This window comes from Oncorhynchus keta, chromosome 26, assembly GCF_023373465.1.
Source record: "Oncorhynchus keta strain PuntledgeMale-10-30-2019 chromosome 26, Oket_V2, whole genome shotgun sequence".
Taxonomy (NCBI): domain Eukaryota; kingdom Metazoa; phylum Chordata; class Actinopteri; order Salmoniformes; family Salmonidae; genus Oncorhynchus; species Oncorhynchus keta.
Window position 1 is genome coordinate 27,102,128 of NC_068446.1, and position 23,896 is coordinate 27,126,023.

The 23,896-nt window shown below is 42.1% G+C and overlaps 2 protein-coding genes across 3 annotated transcripts in view; one reads left to right on the top strand and one right to left on the bottom strand.

The window, feature by feature from the left end:
• Window positions 1-1,031: 1,031 nt before the first annotated feature.
• LOC118359179 (tyrosine-protein kinase ZAP-70-like) lies at window positions 1,032-9,287 on the bottom strand. Of its 2 annotated transcripts, XM_035737515.1 has the most exons (14): window positions 9,172-9,287; window positions 8,987-9,063; window positions 4,910-5,395; window positions 4,603-4,763; window positions 4,375-4,513; window positions 4,182-4,263; window positions 4,049-4,071; window positions 3,883-3,922; window positions 3,412-3,622; window positions 2,957-3,163; window positions 2,564-2,756; window positions 2,164-2,304; window positions 1,657-1,769; window positions 1,032-1,537 (listed from the first exon to the last, which is right to left on the bottom strand). In XM_035737515.1, exons 3-14 carry the CDS (start codon window positions 5,312-5,314, stop codon window positions 1,420-1,422), a joined length of 1,833 nt encoding a protein of 610 aa, XP_035593408.1. In that variant the 5' UTR covers window positions 5,315-5,395; window positions 8,987-9,063; window positions 9,172-9,287; the 3' UTR covers window positions 1,032-1,419. The 2 variants fall into 2 exon arrangements, with proteins under 2 accessions (XP_035593408.1, XP_052336429.1); XM_052480469.1 differs by lacking the exon at window positions 9,172-9,287 and having other exon boundaries at window positions 8,987-9,155.
• A 2,870-nt stretch (window positions 9,288-12,157) lies between these two features.
• The window catches only part of LOC118359181 (A disintegrin and metalloproteinase with thrombospondin motifs 10-like), a 61,243-nt gene continuing 49,504 nt past the window's right edge, over window positions 12,158-23,896 (top strand). Inside the window, exons 1-2 of the mRNA XM_052480471.1 lie at window positions 12,158-12,375; window positions 16,292-16,670. Of these exons, the coding sequence (XP_052336431.1) occupies window positions 16,565-16,670 (106 nt within the window). The 5' untranslated portion in view covers window positions 12,158-12,375; window positions 16,292-16,564. The remainder of the gene's footprint in view (window positions 12,376-16,291; window positions 16,671-23,896) is intronic.

Genomic DNA, 23,896 nt, shown 5'->3' on the forward strand with positions numbered 1-23,896 from the left:
AGTGTGTAAAGTTCTGGTTTAAATGAAACAGTCAAATCAAAGTTTATTCACGAGAGCTCTGCCGTTCATATACAAAGATATTCCTTCTATAACATTATTATAACCTACACACACACATGCACACTAACATTAGGAGAGATATCTTCTTCTCCCAAATTCCCACCACAGTTTATCACTACCCAGCTGACAGTTCCAGTCCCCCCCCCCCAGATAAAGGAAAACTGGAGGGGTACTCCCTGTCCTATCGAACATTCTCAGAGTTATAGCCGGGTCGGTTCAACCATAGTTTAATTGTTTCTAGGTGTTTTCTTAGGCATACACACACATTCCTCTCTCTCCCAGTCTAACCTAACTTATGTTTAATATTTTTAATTACTCCTTATCCATGTTACATAACCTCTCATCCCTAATGGTTAAGTTTCCGCATATAATTATTTAATAATTTATCACGCACAAATAATTTTGCACGCCCAATTTTTCAGTTTTTGATTTGTTAAAAAAGTTTGAAATATCCAATAAATGTCGTTCCACTTCATGATTGTGTCCCTCTTGTTGTTGATTCTTCACTAAAAAAAGACAGTTTTATATCTTTATGTTTGAAGCCTGAAATGTGGCAAAAGGGGGCCGAATACTTTCGCAAGGCACTGTATGAACTGCAACTCAGTAAAATCTTTGAAACTATTGTGTGTTGCATTTATATTGTTGTTCAGTATAGTTTTAATCATGTTTTGAGGCTATATAGTGTTTGTTTACATTTACTTTGTTTACAAACATTGGAGTAAAACAAACTTTTATTTTGGATCTGATGGGGTACGACAGTTGAGCTAAGCTCATGAGGATATATTCTTCAAGAATCAAAGGGTATATATCATTAATTTACAAGATATATTCTTCAAGAATCAAAGGGTTATAAGTCCATAAATGGATGTACTGTAGCAACTGCAGGTTGCCCGTTTGAGTTTCTGGCCTTTTTACTTTTCATAATTCATTCACAAATTCTTTTCACAATTACTTGATATAGATACACCATATTCTGTGACATTTTTTAATCATGACATATTAAGGAATGTATACAGACAGAGCTGAAGCACTTCAATATAATTCACATTTGACCAAGGAATCATTACACTTTCAAATTGTAATTTTACCATGCACAATTCTTCGTGAAGCGTTTCTTTCAAACTATTCCAGACCTCGGATGATGGAGTCTTGAGCTACCTTTCAGAAGAGGAGCATCCTCACAAGAATGACTTTAATTACAAACTCACATTTGTGTCAATAAGGCTTGTTTAGCTGTTTACTGTAGCTGCCTGTTGCTGAAGCTGTCAGCTAGTGCCCAGACTAGTTCATAAGAATCTCTTTGTCTATCTCAAAGAATGCATTGTATGGCGGGGGGACAGAGTGTCTGTTGTCTCTGGTCTACTTGAGAGGCTCAGCAGCGTCTGCGGTCACCTCAGGAGGAGTTTTGTTGGATATGGAGTAATAAAAGACTCGCATGCACTCCTCCACCTTCACAAAGCCTGGCCGGTCCTCGTGTCTGAGAAGAGAAAGGTCAGACACTTTAGATGCATCTACTTTTAAATGGGCAGCGGTGTGGCCTAGTAGCCTACTTCCCATGTGGTGTGAAAATGAATAGGTCTCTAGTTTCTCACTTACTTGTATGTCCAGCAGTCCTTCATCAGTGCATACATTCTATCTGGACATCCAGACGGACATTCCATCCGGCTCCCACTGGCAATGAAACTGATCACCTCCGGACCTTTCATTTTCTGATCATATTTGGTGAAGACGCAGATTAAGTTTATCTAGACAGCACTGTGTTGGAGGTTGTTATTTAAGCAATAAGGCACAAGGGGATGAGGTATATGGCCAAGGGCTGTTCTTATGCATGACATAACACGGAGTGCCTGGATACAGCCCTTAGCAGTGCTATATTGGTCATATACCACAAACCCCGAGGTGCCTTATTGCTATTATAAACTGGTAACAAATGTAATTAGACCAGTATAAAGAAATGTTTTGTCATACCTGTGGTATGCGGTCTGATATACCACGGATTTCAGCCAATCAGCATTCAAGGCTCGAACTACCCAGTTTATAATACAGTATAAACATTTAACTATATTGTGGTTATATGTCTTGCAGGTGCTGTACAGATTGTACCTTGTATGGTTTTCCTCCGTAAGAAAAGGCTTCCCACATGGTGACACCAAAGCTCCAGACATCACTCCTGCTGGAGAACTTGTGGAAGTTCATGCATTCTGGAGCATACCACTTCAGCGGCCATTTTCCTGCTGTGCGTGCCTATGTACCCATGCACACACGCACGCACACACACACACACACACACACACACACACACACACACACACACACACACACACACACACACACACACACACACACACACACACACACACACACACACACACACACACACACACACACACACACACACACACACACACACACACACACACATACCATATGAATAATGTTTTAAGAACTGACTATATAAAACAGACCAAGATTATAGCACATGACACGTGCAAGAGACTCCTACCTTGTAATAGTTGTCATCAGCACCCAAAGCCTTGGACAGACCAAAGTCACTGATCTTGGCAAACTGTTGGTTGACCAGCAGGACGTTGCGAGCTGCCAGGTCTCTGTGCACAAAGTTCTTCTCCTCCAGGTACTTCATTCCCATAGACACCTGGTGCATCAGACCCACAATGTTCTCCACTGTGACCTTATCCCTGAGAGGTAGAAGGACAGAAAGGGAACTCAAATAAACCTTTTGAGAAATTACAGTATGTCATGTCATTGTTTGAGTATTAGTAGTGCTATCATTAATGGAATTTCCGTAACTCTCTATGATCAATGTCACTACTAAGAGAATAACATGCCTTATGAAACTGTATATATTGTACAACACGTGTGAAATAATTGACCTTACTTATTGGTGGAGAGGAACTTGTTGAGTGGCCCAACAGAAGCCATCTCCATCACCAGCATCAGGCACTCAGCCTGGCAGAGTCCCAGCATGCGGACGATGTAAGGGTTACTCAGCTGGTGCATGATCTCCGCCTCCCTCATCATCTCATCTTTCACCAGCTTCTCATTCTCACTCTTCAGCACCTTGATGGCCACATCAGTGTGGCCCCTGGAACCACACAGGAATTATTGGTGCTATGAATAGGGCCCCATGTTTTTCCTAATTATAACCTATAACTGGGGTCCAGATTTTTTCCTGATCAGCTAATTTTGTCAGTAAAAATAATGAGAAACCTCTGACCTAAAAGGTAGTTATCAATTGTTTTAAATGGCTCTAGGCTGACGTTATAGGTTCTAAACTCAGGATCTGATGTTCTGGTTTGATTCATCCAAAAAGCAGGTCAACCCCCCTCTCACTTATTTGTTTTGAAGACTCCTTTCTTGACACAGCCAAAGTTTCCCGAGCCGAGCTCCACCTCGTCAATCATCAGCTGATCCCTATTGATGAAGAACTTCTTCAGGTCATTGGGGTCATGGTAAGGGTTGACAAATTCACTGCAGTCCATGGGCAACATCGGACGGTCTGTGGGGGGGGAAGTCTTGATTTCCTTGGAGCCCCCCAGAGGTACTGTAAGAAAGGGACAAACCACAGGGATATGTCTTAAAGACCTTGGTTGGGTTGTGTATCGGAGGACGCATGACTTTCAACCTTCGTCTCTCGATGAAGACAAGATAGTAGCTACTAAAAACAATACCACGAAATTGGGGAGAAAAAGGGGTAAAAATATATATATATATATATATATAAAAAGACGCATTTAGTGATTTGTGTATGTGTGGGTTTTGGTAGAAAAACCATGTGTGTCTGTTGTAATGTTATTGACCTACCTCCAGGTGGCGGTGTGTATCCATTTGTTCTGGGCCGCCTCTGAAAGAAATGTACTGTATTTAATAGTAATATAATAATAATAATAATAATAAGCCATTTAGCAGATGCCTCAATAAATACATTGGAAAGAGAGTATCTACCATGGAGAATGTTCTTGATACTCACCCCCGAGGGCACAACAGGAGTCTCTGAAAATGGATTTGAGAAATAAGAAAATTAATTCAATGGCATGAGGGACAAAGTTAAGTGAAACAATAAGAAGAATTTGATAATTGTGAACAAAATGTTAGTTAAGTACGTTTGGCGTTGTTGCGGTTCACACACGGTTCCCTCAGAACTGTCACTAGCCCATCAGGTTTCATCTTCAGATACTCAACCAGCTGCAGAAGGGAGGGAGAGTGGCAGGGAAAGATAACTCTCTTTGTCTTAAACATTAGGTAGCAGACATAATAAACTTGGACTCATTTATTGGAGAAGAGAGAACAGCCTACCTGCCACACAGTGTCAAATTTGGTTCCCTCTGGCATGGAGTACTTCCCTGATTTGTCATGTAGGATCTGGTAATGGTAGGTCGTTTTTCCGTACATCAAAGAAAGGGCAAAGGTTCCAGACTCTTCCCTGTCTCTGACTCTGATTAATAAAAACTCAAATCAAAATATGTTGTGGGTGTTTTTAGAACCTTTGTGTAGTGTTTGACTAAAATGCATTTCATGACTCACAGGAACTTTCCATCTGGCTGTGCCCCGGAGTAGAGCCGCCTCTCCCCTTCCTGGCGAGGTATCTTGCTGTGGTACCAGGGCATCCTCTCATGGGCGGTGGTGGCGATCAGCTTCTCCAGCTGTGGAGCCTGGCTGATGATAGCCTGCTCCATGGCCTCCCCCTGAACACAGATACAAAGTCAGACAGGAAACTACATCAGAGACAGTGTTTATGTGACTTCAGGCCCTGCTGCCTCTCATCCTGTGATAGTCGCTCTGGTTAACAGCGTCTGTGAAATTACTCAAATGTAATTTAGCCAACCCTCACCTCCAGGTTCCAGGTCTGTCGTACATACTCCCTCAGCATGTTGTCCCTCAGGTTATCAAAGACGCCTGCTCTGATGGGGTTGTCTGGGGAGCGCAGACAGGGCTTCCTCAGGGTGCACACCAGGCCATCTGAATCATTACTGTAAAACTCACAGAGCTCCGCTGGACCACAGTGGGGCTTTCCACCTGCAATACAGTAGGTGCTGTTGAGCTGTTTCTCCACAGAGTAGTGGTGGAACTCCACGTTCCACACCAGAGAGACCACGTAGCCGCCCAGGCTCCGCAAACACTGGCGCAGCAGGAACAGCCCGTCGGCCATGCCTGCCAGCTTCAGGTGCTCCTCAGCCTCCGAACGACTGATGCTGCCGTAGAAGAAAGGCAGGTCTGCCGCAGGGTCTGTCGCCATGTCTGAGTCTCCTCAGGCAGTACGAGGGAAGACTCCTCACTTAAAAGGGTTGGAGATGGCTGGAGGCTCCTGGTTAAAGATCTATATAAGGAGAATGGAAAATAATCATGGATGACCACTATTTAAAAAAACAATATTCAAATTACTACAGGATATGTGTCTTTCTAATTGAGGTTGTTGATGAGGTACAGTCTTCAGCCTTTATCATAACTCACATTGAGCCTCCATTTTATGGACCCAGATTAGGTATTTGTGTTGGGCTGTTCAGTGTGCAGTATTTGAGATAGGGAGTGTGGGTTTCTCTGCACCGGCACAGACTGGTGTTAAGCACAGCCACAACAGGAAGTTGACAACCGCCCCCATCCTCCTTCTCTAACCTCTCTTTAGTTTCTCTCTTCCGTTGAGCAGGTGCTGCTGTTTCCAAAACTTTTCAACACAGTAGTCACTAATTTAAATGAAAATCAAGGGAACATATATTTTTTAGATAAATGAAAATAAAAAACAAACAGATGTAAAGCCCCCAACTTGTGCTTTTAACTGACTATCAGGAAATGTAAAATAAACCAAGTGTAGACTACAGGTTAGCATCACAGCATTTTGTGTCTGTTCTACTGTGAGCTAGCTTTATTTGATAACAAGCGAGAAAAGCCTGTTGCTGGGAAATACAGGTATGAGTATCATGATAACTTTCAAAACATGGATACCATGATACCATATCACACACACTTACAAAAAGGAGCTTGGTAGACAAAATAAAGATGGGCATTGAATCAGTTAACATAGTGATACTTTGATGTAGTTTTCTATTTGCGGTCCTCATATAACTTCCCCTTTTTCTTTTCAATTGACACCCCCATTTTGGAAAAAGAAAGCGTTTAGCTAAACATGTCATAGGTTAGGGTGGTTTTCCTTGGTTTGGTTTGCAGTTAAATGACCTGCCAAAATTAAACTTCAGTTAATTACATGATACACAATTACTACTAGCTCCTTATGGGAACTCTTCAGGGCCAATATTTGATTTTTGTTTCAGAGATCTGAAGTCTTGTGCTTGGTGAAATGATTCTCTGAGGTGGTGGTATGTCAAAAGGGGAGAATGTAAGGACTATCACCTGAAGCTTGTGTCTATGCTTAAAAGTGTAGTGTGATTCAACCACAGTTTCCTGGGCGTACGTGTGACAGACTGCCCACATCCACGGCGGACACACAGACAGAGCCACAGAGAGCCGCAATGAGCCACAACGAACATAGACTCCACCATGGCCTGAGAACTTCAACCCCCCCCCCCCTCACCACACAGGTTAAAGGACAGTGGCCTTTATATGTTGTGAATGGCTCAAACTGAACTGACTAGTGTTTAGTTTTATTTCCTGTCTTTTTTATCCTGGTATTATATGAGCTGAATTTAACAGCTAAAACCCTGAATGACAGAATAAAGTACTTGAGAGTAACTATAAAAGTCAGTTACCATGAAAATTGAAAGATGTTAAGTATAAAAACCAATCTGTCAGAGAAGAAGACGTATTGTCAACAAGAGAGTTGTTGATGAGGAAATGTCCACATTTTATTTTCTAGTTTCCTGAATTTATGAGTGAACACAAACAAAACCATAAAGGTCTCACCACTACTTAATAATTGGAGCATAAATATGCTGTTTGCTTTTGAACACACCAATTCTCTTCCCTCATCTTGCTTTCCTTCCACCTCAGAACAGACATTAGGACCACATAGAAAACAGCTGCAGGTCTATACTCTCTGTGTTTTGCCTGGAGGTTGATTGTGGTTAACAGCTGAGCCAGTACAAGGCATACAGTACCAGCCTCGGCAGGCTGAAGGCTGTAGCTTTAAAGAGCGGGGAGATAGCAGATCAGAAACCCTTCTGTGTTCTGACGCACAGCTTTTCCCATGCAGGTACAAGTGGCTTTGAGCTCTACAGACGGAATGCCCTACCCACTGCGGCACAGAGGATAACACGGAGGGTCTTTGGTTTAGCTATAAAACATGACATTCATCAACTATTAACAGTTGACTCAGGGTTGCTAAATTAGTTCATTGGCTCATGGCCATGAACTGTGACAATAATAATGCATATTTGCCTTGTATTTCATATAATCATAGTAAGACCAAACAAAGTGTGGGTTATTATTTGTCTTTGAATTGGATTCAATTGATCATACAAAATACACTTTATATATCAGGAGGGGGATCGGTTTTGTAAGTTACTCTAACAAAAACATTCCTAAATCATTACATTACTTTGGCTACTATGCACTTAGCAACATTTTTTAAATCAGGCGAACATCTAATAAGTTAGGCTTATCAAAACATGTCCAAATATATACATGTGTTCATTGCAGCAATTCTTTATGTTGTTATCATTCTAGGCCTCTAGAACAGATAAACCACACCATGTTGCTTAATAACGCCTGCAGTGTTTTGGAGAAACAACCACACAAATAGGCCTACAAACATCATGCGTAGGTCTACATTAAAATGATGGGAGGTTAATGTACAAATGAAGTCAGTGGGCCAGACTGCTTACCTTATAAATTGCTTACGTCAATGGAAAAATCGAAGAGACTCCAATGCGCATATTTTTCCTATGGGCCTACGTAGAAGATTATTGTCGATTTCAAATCAAGCTTTTTGAATTTCGTTTCCTGCTTTTATTTTATGAACATGTAACCCGCAAAGTGCTTACTGTTGCCTTGTTGGGTTTCGGACAGTGGCCCCTCATCCAACTATATTTAGCCAGTCGAGCTTAAGACCAAACCTAAGAGTATAATGAAGTATTTGTAAGCCCTAACTCTTTCCCTGGAACGCCAACACATCAGTCTCAGTGATCTGGGTTGTGGCATCTCTATAAAGAGTTGAGCTACACATGGGCCCAGAAGTCCTCAGATCCTCAGGACACTAGTTTAGCCAGTCATGTTTAAGCCAGGGACCTATCTCGACAGGCAAATCATGTTGTATTTCATAGATATTCCATTGCATTGGTTGAACTGGATTACAGTAGGTCCGTAAATGTCACAGAAGGTTGGTCTGTCATCTAGATGAGAATGAGTCTCTTAAAAATAATAGAAAAAGACAGCACCTTATTTTCATACAAAGCACAGTATTGGTAATCTATTTTGTAATAATTATCTGATTACACACGCCAACGAGTCTCAAAATAGAATCTATAATTCAAAAAGAAAGTTACAAGCAATAAACAACACACATAGAACCCTTGGGTGTGTCCACTTGAAAACCGTATCCCCTTTGGGCTTTCTATTCATATACACAATGAAAAGAACTATTTATAAATATAATCTCTACTTTTGAAGCCACAGCTAGAATGTCTTTGCCACACTGTGGTGAACACATTTTGCATTTGTTACAGCATAAACTCTGCTAATAGAAACTTATTAACACTTAAATGTGTTCAAGGCACTGGTTACAAGGGAACACACATTTCCAGAACAGTCTATAGTTTATTTATATATATCATTGATATAAATTCAGTCTAAAATATTGTACTAGTATACTTCAAAGTAGATTAAAGTAATAGCATTTCAATTTAAGATTTTTCCATCTCCGAAAGACAATAGACAATAGGATTAAAAAATATAATCCTATTTACTCTATTGCCAATAAGTATATAAAAAACACAGGACTGACTTAAGATGCACTCACCATAAACTATTTAACTGGAACCAAGGGAAGAGAAGTCAGCGCTAGACAGGTTGGCCTCAGAGAGAGAGTAGCTGAGCCTGGTGACAGAGCAGAGGCATCAGTGATCGTGTGAGGGTGCAGGAAAACTATGTCGGTTGATCGATACAGTCTGGAATCTTCACAGAGAAACTAACCTACTTCCTTACCTCAGCTACATGAAGTGACAGCAGTTCTCTATACAGCCATCTGAAACAGCAGCCCCAATCTTCTGTCTCCACCTGTATGTAGCCTGCCACCACGACCCTCCAGCAGTGAGTCTATGACGGAGGTTTTAATGGTTAGATGGAACATTCAAATACAGTGCATTCGGAAAGTATTCAGACCCCTTAACTTTTTCCACATTTTGTTAACGTTACAGCCGTATTCTAAAATTGATTCATTTGTTTTTTCACTCACCAATCTACACACAATACCCCATAATGATGAAGCAAAAATAGGTTTAGACATTTTTGCTAATTTATATATTTTTTAAAAGTGAAATATCACATTTACATAAGGATTCAGACCCTTTACTCAGGACTTTGTTGAAGCACCTTTGGCAGCGATTACAGCCTTGAGTCTTCTTGGGTACGACGCTGCAAGCTTGACACATTTGTATTTGTGGAGTTTATCCCATTCTTCTCTGCAGATCCTCTCCAGCTCTGTCAGGTTGGATGGGGAGCGTCACTGCACAGCTATTTTCAGGTCTCTCCAGAGATTTTCGATCAGGTTCAAGTCCGGGCTCTCGCTGGGCCACTCAAGGACATTCAGAGACTTGTCTCGAAGCCACTCCTGCATTGTCTTGGCTGTGTGCTTGGTGTCGTTGTCCTGTTGGTAGGTGAACCTTCACCCCAGTCTAAGGTCCTGAGCAGGTTTTCATCAAGGATCTCTCTGTACTTTGCGCTGTTCATCTTTCCCTCGATCCTGACTAGTCTCCCAGGCCCTGCTGCTGAAAAACATCCCCACAACATGATGCTGCCACCACCATTCTTCACCGTAGGGCTGGTGCCAGGTTTCCTCCAGACGTGATGCTTGGCATTCAGGCCAAAGAGTTCAATCTTGGTTTCATCAGACCACAGAATCTTGTTTCTCATGGTCTGAGAGTCCTTTAGGTGTCCAAACATCTTCCATTTAAGAATGATGGAGGCCACTGTGTTCTTGGGGATCTTCAATGCAGCCGAAATGTTTTGCTACCCTTCCCCAGATCTGTGCCCCGAGACAATCCTTTCTTGGAGCTCTTGGAGCTCTACTGCTGGTGATTCTCTGATCCACCTCTACGCAGACGACACCATTCTGTATACCTCTGGCCCTTCTTTGGACACTGTGTTAACAAACCTACAGACAAGCTTCAATGCCATACAACACTCCTTCCGTGGCCTCCAACTGCTCTTAAATGCAAGTAAAACTAAATGCATGCTCTTCAACCGATCGCTGCCCCACCCACCTGCCAGTCTAGCATCAATACACTGGACGGTTCTGACCTAGAATATGTGGACAACCACAAATGCCTAGGTGTCTGGTTAGACTGTAAACTCTCCTTCCAGACTCACATTAAGCATCTCCAATCCAAAAAAAATTATAGAATCGGCTTCCTATTCCACAACAAAGCACCCTTCACTCATGCTGCCAAACATACCCCCGTAAAACTGACAGTCCTACCGATCATTGACTTTGGCGATGTCATTTACAAAATCGCCTCCAACACTCTACTCAGCAAATTCGATGTAGTCTATCAAAGTGCCATCCATTTTGTCACCAAAGCCCCACCACTGTGACCTGTATGCTCTCGTTGGCTGGCCCTCGCTTCATATTCGTCGCCAAACCCACTGGCTCCAGGCCATCTATAAGTCTTTGCTAGGTAAAGCCCCGCCTAATCTCAGCTCACTGTTCAACATAGCAGCACCCACCTGTAGCAGGCATATATCACTGGTCATCCCCAAAGCCAACTCCCCTTTGGCTGCCTTTCCTTTCAGTTCTCTGATGCCAATGACTGGAACGAATTGCAAAAATCACTGAAGCTGGAGTTTTATATCTCTCTCACTAACTTTAAGCATCAGCTGTCAGAGCAGCTTATCTGTACACATCCCATCTGTAAATAGTCCACCCTACTACCTCATCCCCGTATTATTATTTATTGTTTTGCTCGATGGCACCCCAGTAACTCTACTTGCAAAATTAATCTTCTGCACTATCCATCACTCCATTGTTTAATTGCTAAATTGTAAGTATGTTGCCACTATGGCCTATTTCTTGCCTTACTTCCTAATCTTACTACATTTGCACACACTGTATTTAGATTTTTCTATTGTGTTATTGACTATACGTTTGTTTATCCCATGTGTAACTCTGTGTTGTTTGTGTCGCAATGTTTTGCTTTATCTTGGACAGGTAGCAGTTGTAAAGGAGAACTTGTTCTCAACTGGCCTACCTGGTTAAATAAAGGTGAAATAAATAAATACAATTTAAAAAATTCCTTCAACCTCATGACTTGGTTTTTGCTCTGACATGCATTGTCAACTGTGGGACCTTATATAGACAGGTGTGTGCCTTTCCACATCATGTCCAGTCAATTGAATTTACCACATTTTTCAAGTTGTTTCAAGTTGTAGAAACATCTCAAGGATGCACCTGAACTCAATTTCGAGTCTCATAGCAAAAGGTATTTCTGTTTATTATTTTTAATAAATTTGCAAAAATGGCTAAAAACCTTATTTTTGCTTTGTCAGTACGTGTGTGTAGATTGATGAGGGAAAATATGGATAATGTAATGGAAATCCAACACATTATAGAAATGTTTTTCACAAAATGAATGTGGCTTCTCAAAAATAACATTGTCGTTGATAAAACGTTTATTTTGATTAGAATCCCCATAAGAACCAGATTTAGCAGCCTCTCTCCCGTCTCTTAAACCAGGTTATTATGGAAGTGGCTTTTCTTGCAAGCATGATGTATAGTTGAACTTTGTCATCGAAATATCATATTGTAAACGTAAATTGGAACAAAATGTGTGTCTTTATATGTTGTTGCATACGTTTGGTTGTAGTTGTCTTATAAACATCACATTGGCCCCCCTCTGTTTTCTGTAGCCAAAAATCTTTGGTGTAGCTCCTCCGTGCGTACGGACGCTAGCATTAACATTTTCACTTCCTGGTCTAGTACGCAGCTGTGAGAGCGAGCGAACGAGCAGGCATCCACTGCGTTGCTGTGGCAGTGGGACCCTGGGAGCAGGAGAGGTCCACTCATCTACGATCCTCGGCTCAATACAGACATAACTTTTCAAGGCAACTGACACGTCTTAAAGGAGAACAGGAGAAAGACATCGGAAACCCCGAGAGGCAACCATAGTGAACCTGGACAGGGACAAGAAAAAGGTACTGGACTCTCATTTTTAAACTTATTTTAAACGCATCTTTCGTAAACCTAGTGTGCACTTCTCTGTATGCTGTATTATGAGAGCATAGTCCATTCGGCAAAAAATTATTGACGGCTTCTTTAGAAGTCTTCCATATCGATTTTATATATTTAAAGTAATTTTTCACAACTCGAAAATGACCATGGAATTATCAGGTCGAGTCAGACCATGATATTTTGTGATGGGGTTGATTTCTCAGTAAAGTAGAATATTTTCAATTGTATATTAACACCATTTGTTGGTTGTATTTCTTTGTTTAATTGGGTTGAGGTTAATGAAGAAACTGTCATGGGATCCAAAACACTTTCCCCATATAGTTGAGTGAAATGGATACTGTTATTTGAAAAGCTGAACCCATAGGTTGCGGGCGATGAGAGACTGCGCTTGTCTGATGCCTGGGAGCAGCAGCATGTAGTGTCAAATGGCACATGCCCCTGGTCTTATGAGGTTTTCTGACAGGCGAGGGAGCAAGCAATGCTCCTGCAAGAGTTGGAGAAAGAATAGGCAGAAGTGGATTCTTCAAGACATCAGTGAACTACTGCACTGTTTAAAAGTGTTTGATTAATATTTGTGTGTTTGGGTTACATCTGTCTGTCACTCTCTGTCTCTCTCTCATGTACACGCACACTCAAACGAATATTTTACAAAAAAAAATCACAAATCAAGTACCTTGAAGGAGTTGCATAGTGATTCATTGAACATTGAACACAGAGTTGTATATCTGGTACAAGCAGTCCATACAGATACCCCCCCTCCTCCACATAGTGCTCCTCTTCCTCAGCCAATGATCAGATTTATGAGACTGACCCAGAAGTGAACTAGTGCTGACATTAGGCTTGTGGTGTCTTTTGTAACAAAATCCAATGTTGGTGTTGCTTGGTTAAATAAAAAAAAATGTATGGAAAGGATTTGTGTCACAACACGTATTGATGTTTTGGTCATATTGTGAATGCCTTTCACATCCAGTAGCTTCACCATGGTAGGGCTGCCCAGTGTTTGATCTGCATGGGAGGTTCCTAGGTCTCTCTCAACTGACCTAGGAGAATGGACAAATCTGTAGTCTTTCTTTGTCTGTGAGCATGTAGCATGAGAAATATGAAACTCAAGAACTCAAGGCTTAAACTGCCTCTCTTCTGTATGGTCTCCAGTTGCTGACTGAGTCAGCCCACCTGAAGCCAGCTCTCAGAAAATATTGTCTTAGACTACGGCTCATTTTCAGAGTGCGAATCCTTGGCTGTCTGACAAGCCTAATTGTTTATGTTCACACTTTTCATCTCCAGATTGTTTTTTTTTTTGGGGGGGGGGTTGAAGGAGGAATGCCACTAGTGTTTAGACTGACATCCCTTCCTTTATTCTCCCTATTATTTGTATCACCTCATCTGTTGTTTGTTGTGGAAGGCTTAACATGGAGGAGTCATGTGAATTGAGCTTGTTTTTCGAAGCCACTTCTGAGGGAATGAGTGCTGTCAGGGTGATACAAGTATCTATGTGTTGCATGAGCTCCCAGCTTTCACTTAGTGTCGATGTGTTTACAGTATAGTGAAGAGGCGAGGCCACACTCTCCCCTACTTGAATATAACTCAGAAATGACATAATATGAGGGAGTGAAGAGTCAGTCTGATATCAGAAAGGAGAGAGAGGGGGAGTGGACAATCATAGTGGTGTCTTCAAAGGAGCACAGTGAGGGTGGTGTTAGGAGCAGGGGACAATTAGCATCTGCGTTTCTTAGAGAGACTGAGAGCCTTTACTTTGAGCGAGTCATATGGGTTTGTTTAGTATTTTATATTCTGTCTGGACGCTTCCTGGCAACATCACTATAGATAGTCTGCAAAAACATACTTTTCACTGCCTTTTCCAATGCAGTAGATATGTTGAAAAGCTTAACACATCAACATTATCTTTCTGAAAGGAAAACAGTTGCAAAACAGACCCCCAAAGACAAATGACAAAATCACTTTCAAGAGATTGTGAAAATCCCCATTCAACCTAACTTTTGTTATGTTTCCTAACTGAGCAAGGATTTAGTTAGTGTAGGGAGAACTTGAAGACAGTCAGTAAAGCTTTTAAGTAGCCTTGTTTAAAAACACAAAGGCAATCATAGGGGGTCTGATTAAGTAAACAAGATGAGAAATCGTTTTAATGGACACATTTGCTATATTGCTGCAAGTGTAATAACCCCACAATAAAATTAGACTCCAACAAAAAGTAATGAAAATAAAAGAGAGTTTGGCCAAGCAGGAAATGACTGAAAAAAGCCTGGAGGGAGGGGTCGGAAGGGGCGAAGAGAGGGAGTGAGGGAGGACTGTGGAGATGGAGAGAGGAGAGGGGTTTACAGTTGCTCCACATTTAAGTTGGAACACAAAGCCCCCTTAGTGTTTTAGGACTGTATTATACCATGAACTGCTGCACTGCTGCACTGGGACCCAGGGAACCAGAGGCACATTAAGCCTACATCTACTCCACTTACCTCTCTGTGTCGGGAGGGGCGGGGACTGCCCCCCCCCTCTCTCCCTCTCTCTCTCTCTCTCTCTCTCTCTCTCTCTCTCTCTCTCTCTCTCTCTCTCTCTCTCTCTCTCTCTCTCTCTCTCTCTCTCTCACACACACACACACACATACTTTTTTTTACTATTCTTGTGGGGACCAAACAATTAATTTTCATTCAAAATCATATTTTCCCTAACCCTAAACCTAACCCTTAACCTAACCCCTAACTCCTAACCCTAACACCTAACCCTAAAATAGCTTTTTTCCTTGTGGGGACCGGCGAAATGTCCCTACTTTCCTTGTTTTGCTATCCTTGTGAGGGCTTCTGCTCCCAACAAGGATAGTAAAACCAAACACACATACACACACACAAGTACAAATATACACATACACTTACAAATACAAACACACACCTACACGTATTCATAACCAGTGTGTTAGTATTCAAGAATGTCTCTCCCAGCTGGACTGAACAGCACACTCTCTCCCATCTCTCTTTCAGCCCCTTGAGCTTTGAACTCCCTGTTAGTAATTTTTTTGTCAGGAGGCAAGCAACTTGTTCCCTCACGCTCGTCGCCAAATAATTTCCCATCTGCTTCCGATTACCTTTGCCTACAGTTGGTTTGCCGCCAGCCATCCCATCTGAGCCAGTGTCTCTGCTCTGTTCTTTACTCAGACACACAGAGAGCGATAGAGGGGGAATGGAGGGAGGTGGGCAGTGTGGCAGGGAACGGTATCAAAGATTGGGTTTGGGCCTCTCAATGACATTGCCAAAACGGCTTAGGAACAAAAGTCACAATGTTACTGTAAATAGGCTTTTAACTCCTCTGTACACTTCAAAGTGCAATGGTGAAAAGGACATCTTCAGTGTTTTAATGTAATAATAACCAATGTTGCTTTTTCAAAGGCCATTTTTGATTTCCCAACAAATACCTGATCTGTGGCTAATGGCCTATTCTCGCTGTGTGTCTGCCTCTATCCTGTAAGGGGGCCAGGCCACATTAGGCCCAAAGTGAGTGTGGGTCATTTTCCTCCACAGCCCCTGACGTAGCACCCACTTCCAACCCTACTCAGCCTAAGCACAGCGTTTTAAAAGATCAATGTCTTCCATTCTGCTTTAACTCATTTCAGACCACTAAAATAGACACAGTGGCCCCCAGGTCGAGACTTGCAAACCCTAGTCATCAGATTGTCAGCCACAGTTTTCCTGTGACAGGAGGAATGATTGATTAGCTGAAGACGCAGTGGGAGATAGCTGTTTATGAGGCACTGACTACAGACTAGATATATTTGTGTTGTCAGAGGGGAACCATTTGGGTCAGGTGGATCTCATGCCCTCTCTCTCTCCCCTCCCCACTCTCCCCTCACACTAACCTGTTTCTCTTCCACAGAGAGGCCACAGGACATTATAGAGTCCGCTGTTGCTGCTGCTGTACTCAGAGACAGTCTCTCTATCAGAATCTTCTCCTGACCGTGGTTCTACCAGAGAGACAGAAGCAGAGAGGCTGTGTGTCCAGAGCTCTCCAGTACAGTCTCTGGAGCTCTATCCTGCTACCATGGCCCTTGAGTGCACTGCGTCCCATTGGTGAGCGAGGGGCATCAGAGGGCAGAAGACATGTTGGGACAGAGGCCTGGGGACCGCACTGAAGCTTGCTGTAGTAACCATGGAAATGCTATGGAGGACCTTGGCCTGCATTGTTGTCATCATCGTCATGGTTGCCACCGAGGTCGCAGAAAGTCAGACTGCTGAAAAGTTCACCCAGTCACAAGGTGAGCAGAGATCGGGTCGACTCCATTCTTCTCTTCTGTTTGACATAAATGGACATGTTTAAATGTATAAATGTTGATCCTGAATATACAGTATGATTGCAGTATGTTATTATTGCTATCATATTGTATTATTCTCTATCCTGAACTGTGAAAGTGCTTCAACATTTCCAGTCCTGGTGCCTCACTCAAACAGGTAAAGGACCAATTCAATGAGCTGTTCCATACAGTGAGGAGGGCGTCTTCTAACCTGACCCACGCACCAGTGTAGTGGCCCTGCTAAACTTCAACCCTGCCCTCACAAATCAACTCCAGAGACAGAGAGCCATGCGCCAACCCCCTAACACTAACCCCACCACTCCTCAGCCAGACCAATCCCATTTAGGCTCGGACGTAAATACCCAGAGTGTCCATGGCTTGTCATGCAGAACAAGGCACTGATTGTGTATTTCCTATGCTTAACCTCTGCACCCTGTACGTCATGTTTCCAATTGTCTGCCATACTGCTTCCTTAAAAACCACCACAGGCCATGTCACAAACGTTGTTGTAAGAATCGGACCAAGGTGCAGAGTGGGTTGGGTTCATCATCTTTATTTAATGTGAACCAGCAAAAAACAATAAAGAAGAAAGAAACTAACGTGAAGCTATGTAGTACTAACCAGCAACTATACACAAAATAAGATCCCACAACAAACAGGTGGGAAAAGGCTGCCTAAATATGATCCCCAATCAGAGACAACGATAGCTGCCTCTGATTGGGAACCATACCAGGCCGACATAGAAATAACAAAACTAGAATGCCCACCCGAGTCACACCCTGACCTAACCCAAAATAGAGAATAAAGGATCTCTAAGGTCAGGGCGTGACAGGCCCATTCATTTAGGTTCTCTGTTTAAACTGAGCTCTCGAAGGACACTTTTTTTTGTATAATTTTGTTGTTGTTGTATTTTACCCCCTTTTTGTGATATACAATTGTGATCCAATTACGATCTTGTTTCATCACCGCAACTCCCCAAAGGGCTCAGGAGAGGTGAAGGTCGAATCATGTGCCCTCCGAAAAATGACCCACCAAACAACGCTTCTTAACACCTGCCAGCTTAACCCGGAAGCCAGCTGCACCAATGTGTCAGAGGAAACACCGTTCAACTGACGAGCACTGTCAGCCTGCAGGCGCCTGGCCCGCCAAAAGGAGTCGCTAGAATGCGATGAGCCAATTAAAGCCCCCCCCGGCCAAACCCTCCCCTAACCCGGACGACACTAGGCCAATTGTGTGCCGCCCTATGGGACACCCGATCACGGACGGTTGTGACACAGCCCGGGATCGAACCCGGGTCTGTAGTGACACCTTAGACTGCTGCACCACTCGGGAGGCCAGAAGGACACTTTTCTAACACAAAAATGAAACCAGCTTCATTGATGATTGACGGTAATATTTTTTTATTAGTTAGCATTTATCACAAGTATTCACTGGAAAATGCAACAAGTAGGTCATAGCTTAATTTGTTAAAGGTTTGAAATTCAATTGCAGTACGTCTGGCCTCATACATTACAGCACCACTGTTAGATTCCTCCACGCTAGTCATGTCTCCCAAAATGGATATTGACTCCTGGCCAAGTGTAAGTTGTTATCTCACAGAATGGTAACCCCTTTAAGTCATTCTAGATTAAAACCTTCAACAAAAACAGAATTAGAAAATGGGAAATTTGCTGAGGGCATGAAATCTGCCTATATTTGCTGCTGCAATTCTAGACAAGCTGCAGAGTATATTTGGCTAGTGTCTTTGTGTTTATTTAAAAGAAAGAGAGGACAAATATGCAGACATGGCGTAGTTGGAGAATTGTTTTATTTTATAAACAATATTCTCTCCCTTTTCCCTTGAAATAAGTGAATAATGAGGTAAGCTGTTGTGGTAGTGGCATTAAGTCATTTAGTTCAGAGTTATTAAACAATTTCATTAAATGTACAGTACCAGTCAAAGGTTTGGACACACCTACTCATTCAAGTGTTTTTCTTTATTTTTACTATTTTCTACATTGTAGAATAATAGTGAAGACATCAAAATTATGAAATAAAACATATGGAATCATGTAGTAACCCAAAAAGTGTTAAACACATCAAAACATATTTTAGATTTTAGATTTTTCAAAGTAGCCACCCTTTGCCTTGATGACAGCTTTGCACACTCTTGGCATTCTCTCAACCAGCTTCACCTGGAATGCTTTTCCAACAGTCTTGAATGAGTTCCCACATATGCTTAGCACTTGTTGGCTGCTTTTCCTTCACTCTGCGGTCCAACCCAAACCATCTCAGTTGGGTTGAGGTCGGGTGATTGTGGAGGCCAGGTCATCTGATGCAGCACTCCATCACTCTCCATGGTAAAATAGCCCTTACACAGATTGGAGGTGTGGTGGGTCATTGTCCTGTTGAAAAACAAATGATAGTCTCACTAAGCGCAAACCAGATGTGACAGCGTATCGCTGCAGAATGCTGTGATAGACATTCTGGTTAAGTGTGCCTTGAATTCTAAATAAATCACAGATAGTGTCACCCGCAAATCACCCCCACACCATCACACCTCCTCCTCCATGCTTCACGGTGGGAACCACACATGTGGAGATCATCCGTTCACCTACTCTGCGTCTCACAAAGACACAGCGGTTGGAACAAAAAATCTCAAATTTGGAGTCATCAGACCAGAGGACAGATTTCCACCGGTCTAATGTCCATTGCTCATGTTTCTTGGCCCAGGCAAGTCTCTTCTTCTTATTGGTGTCTTTGAGTAGTGGTTTCTTTGCAGGATTTCGACCACGAAGGTCTGATTCATGCAGTGTTCTCTGAACAGTTGATGTTGAGATGTGTCTGTTACTTGAACTCTTGAGAGGCATTTATTTGGTCTACAATCTGCGGTGCTGTTAACTCTAATGAACTTATCTTCTGCAGCAGAGGTAACACTGGGTCTTCCTTTCCTGTGACGGTCCTCATGAGAGCCAGTTTCATCATAGCGCTTAATGGTTTTTGCGACTGCACTTGAAGAAACTTTCAAAGTTCTTAAAATTGTCCATATTGACTGACTTTCATGTCTTAAAGTAATGATGGACTGTCATTTCTCTTTGCTTATTTGAGCTGTTATTGCCATAATATGGACTTGGTCTTTTACCAAATAGGGCTATCTTCTGTATACCACCTCTACCTTGTCACCACACAACTAATTGGCTCAAATACATTAAAAAGGAAAGATATTCCACAAATTAACTTTTTACAAGGCACATCTGTTAATTGAAATGCATTTCAGGTGACTACCTCATGAAGCTGGTTGAGAGAATGCCAAGAATGTGCAAACTGTCATCGAGGCAAAGGGTGGCTAACTTTGAAGAATCTGAAATATAAAATATATTTGATTTGTTTAACACTTTTTTGGTTACTCATGGCTTGGTTTTTGCTGGTGGTTCAATATTCCCAGTTAAGAAGTTTTAGGTTGTAGTTATTATATGAATTATGATGTGTCGACTATTTCTCTCTATACCATTTGTTTTTCATATACCTTTGGCTATTGGATGTTCTTATAGGCACTTTTGCCAGCCTAATCTCAGGAGTTGGTAGGCTTGAAGTCATCAACAGCGCTGTGTTTCTAGAATTGCTAAGAGCTGCTGGCAAAATGCAGTAAAGTGCTGTTTGAATGAATGCTTATGAGCCTGTTGCTGCCTACCACCGCTCAGCCAGACTGTTCTAGCAAATATCAAATCATAGACTTAATTATAATATAATAAACACAGAAATACGAGCCTTTGGTCATAAATATGGTCTAATCCGGAAACTATCATTTTGAAAACAAAACGTTTATTATTTCAGTGAAATACGTAACTGTTCCGTATATTTTCGAACGGGTGGCAACCCTAAGTCTAAATATTGCTGTTACATTGCACAACCTTCAATGTTATGTCACAATTATGTAAAACGCAAGAGAACGCAAGAGAAGTGACACAATTCCCTTAGTTAATATGGCCTGCTAACATGAATTTCTTTTAACTATATGTGAACTAAATATGAACGCAAGAGAAGTGACACAATTCCTTTAGTTAATTATTGCCTGTTAACATGAATTTCTTTGAACTAAATATTCACGTTTAAAAAATTATACTTCTGTGTATTGATTTTAAGAAAGTTATTGATGTTTATGGTTAGGGACATTTGTGAAACGAGTGTGCTTTTTTTCGCGAATGTGCTTTTGTTAATAAATCTTCTTCGGGATAGCCCCTTTTTTTTCAATTTTCAACTAAAATGACATACCCAAATCTAACTGCCTGTAGCTCAGGCCCTGAAGCTAGGATATGCATACTGCATAACTTGAAGTATGAGCAAACTACATAACATTTAGTGTGAAGTCATCCAGGTACATTTGGGCAAATCGTGAAGGAGACATTTACACTCATATTACATTTTTCTGCAAGAATATCATCAAATCTGTATACTTGGACTTTGATTGAGCTTTTCCAGTATTAGTAGCCATATTATAAGTGCAACATGTGCAAACAACCAGTTTTCATAACTTCATAACTCTGAATATTCTTATAATTTTAGTCCAAAACGAAAAGGCTGGCTGTCGCACAAGGTTAGCAGCTACATTTTCCCGACAGACACAGGGTTTCTGGATACTCCCGTAAAGCACAGCTCATTGCCTATCTAGCTAGCTTTATTTGACCCCGATTGGTGTTTATTTGACAAAATTACAGTCGATCAAGTGAAGACCACCCGCGTCATCGTCGTGCCATGAAGGCATCGCTCTCTGATCAAATTAGGTGTCCTATAGGATATACTGCACTCCAAATGATATCGTGAAGTCTGGTTACGTTCTAGGATCTCTGAGGAATACATACAAATGTGATTTGATTGGTTGAAACAACATTTAGGGTTAGATTTTCACAGATTCCTTTCTTTGCAAATTGAACGAGTGGAAATACAAAATCGATCGTGCATGCTATATGGACCTTTTTAGGATATGAAAAATGATTTTATCTAACAAAACGACACTTCATGTTATCTCTGGGACCCTTTGGATGATAAATCAGAGCAAGAGCTCTCCTCAAACAATAGCATGGCATTTTTTTCACAGTAATAGCTAGTGTAAATTGGACAGTGCAGTTATATTAAGAAAAATGTAAGCTTTCAGCCGATATAAAACTCTTGTATGTACCGACATGTGTTATTTCTATAAAACCGTGACACAAGGCGCTGCATGATTTACAACTGTCCCGTTGACGGGACGCCTATCCCTATTAAATCATCACCGATTTGGCGAATTTGAAGTAGGCTGTGATTGGATTAAAAATTAACGGGCGTCGCATTCATTATATGCAACGCAGGACAAGCTAGTTAACCTAGTAATATCATCAACCATGTGTACTTAACTAGTGATTATGTGAAGATTGGTTGTATTTTATAAGATAAATTTAATGCTAGCTAGCAACTTACCATGGCTCCTCTCAGCCACAAGGTCCTTTTGACGCTGCACTCGTGTAACAGGTGGTCAGGCTGGCACGCAGTTTCCTCGTGGATTTCAATGTAATCTGCCATAATCGGCGCCCAAAAAGGCCCATTACTGATTGTTATGAAAACGTTTTTATTGGCTCTAATTAATCGGCCATGCTGATTAATCGGTCGACCGCTAGTGTAGATTGATGAGGAAAACATGTAATTTAATCCCTTTTAGAATAAGGTTGTGATGTAACAAAATGTGGAAAAAGTCAAGGGATCTGAATACGTTCCTAATGCACTGTATATGTGTATAACTTTTCCCTCAGACTGAGGATCTGCACCACAGTCTTATAACTCAGACAGTCAACTGTCCCAGGCCGAGACGTGACAGACAGACAGACAGACAGACAGACAGACAGACAGACAGACAGACAGACAGGCAGGCAGGCAGGCAGGCAGGCAGGCAGATAGGCCAACAGACAGACGGGCCGACAGACAGACAGATACAGACTGGCAGAAATACTGACATGGAGGGAGACAGAGATGGTGACAGACAGGGCAGACAGAGCTGAGAGCAGAGTTATGAGCATTGAGTAGAGGAACTGCTGACAGGGCCCTATGGTGACTGAGGCTGAGATTGACTCTTTCAGCCAGGCATGGATGACAGACTGGAGAGAGAGACCAGAGAGCCTCTCACCACTCTGCCCAATCTAGAGACAGCTGCAGCACATCTGGTGCAGAGAGAGAGAGAGAAAAAGAGAAAGGGAGGTAGTAGCCTCTCTGGGAACGTTACAGTTAAAAGGGCCACTGTTCTTGTTTCCTTTTCTATTTTTAAAGAGGCTAATTAAAGGTTCCTTTCTTCTAAAAGCTCAAATAAACCAAATCCTGGGTAGTGCGTATGGCAGTTTATTTGATAAAAGGTGAGCACTCTTTTATGGGCCTCTCTGTTTTACCGGTTGTGTTTATTGGTAAGTAATGATAGTTTCTTCCTCCTGGGGATTAGATAATAGATCAAAATGGGCTGGGAGCAGCTTACCATCAGTATTATGCCCAATGTTGTCTTGTGATAACATGAGCACTGTGTGATGACCTATAGATGGCTGGGCCTCTGAACCAGTAGGGGACCTGGGAGAGGATCAGACGCCACGTGACCCTTCAGACCAGACTAAGACTTACTGTACTCTTATACTGTACAGACAACTTTGCTCCCCTCATTTCCATTGTACCAACCATATTTCCCTTTTGAAGTACCCTGCACATGTGGGCACAGTTCATTGGGAGAGGACCGACAGCCGCATGGCAGCCTTATGAAAACAGTGGTGGAGCCAAGTCAGCCCACTAGCTGCCTCACACTCATTAATTAGACAGGCTTATCAGGTGGCTGTGTCTGGACAGATTACTGCTGCGCTGCAGAGAGAGCGCCACAGAGCAAAGCAGGCAGGCAGGCAATCAGGGCACGCGGAGCAGCTGTACAGCTGTGGATCCACGTAGGGGTGGAGGGGGTGATGGAGGAGGCGAGATTGGGGGTACGGTAGACTTTTTATCTGAATGCTGCCCAGTCCACTCCAGCCCTCCATGAGGCTTTCCTATGTAAATACCATGAAAATACTACTTTTTATTCGGGGCAATTTGTGTATGTTGTCTAAAATGGTGTAGGGGAGTTATTCAAAGCTCCTATAACTGGCCGTTGCAGAATGTGCTGAAGGATGTGAAATGGGTCTAGGGGTTGGAGGGGTCTGGGGAGCTGTAATGGT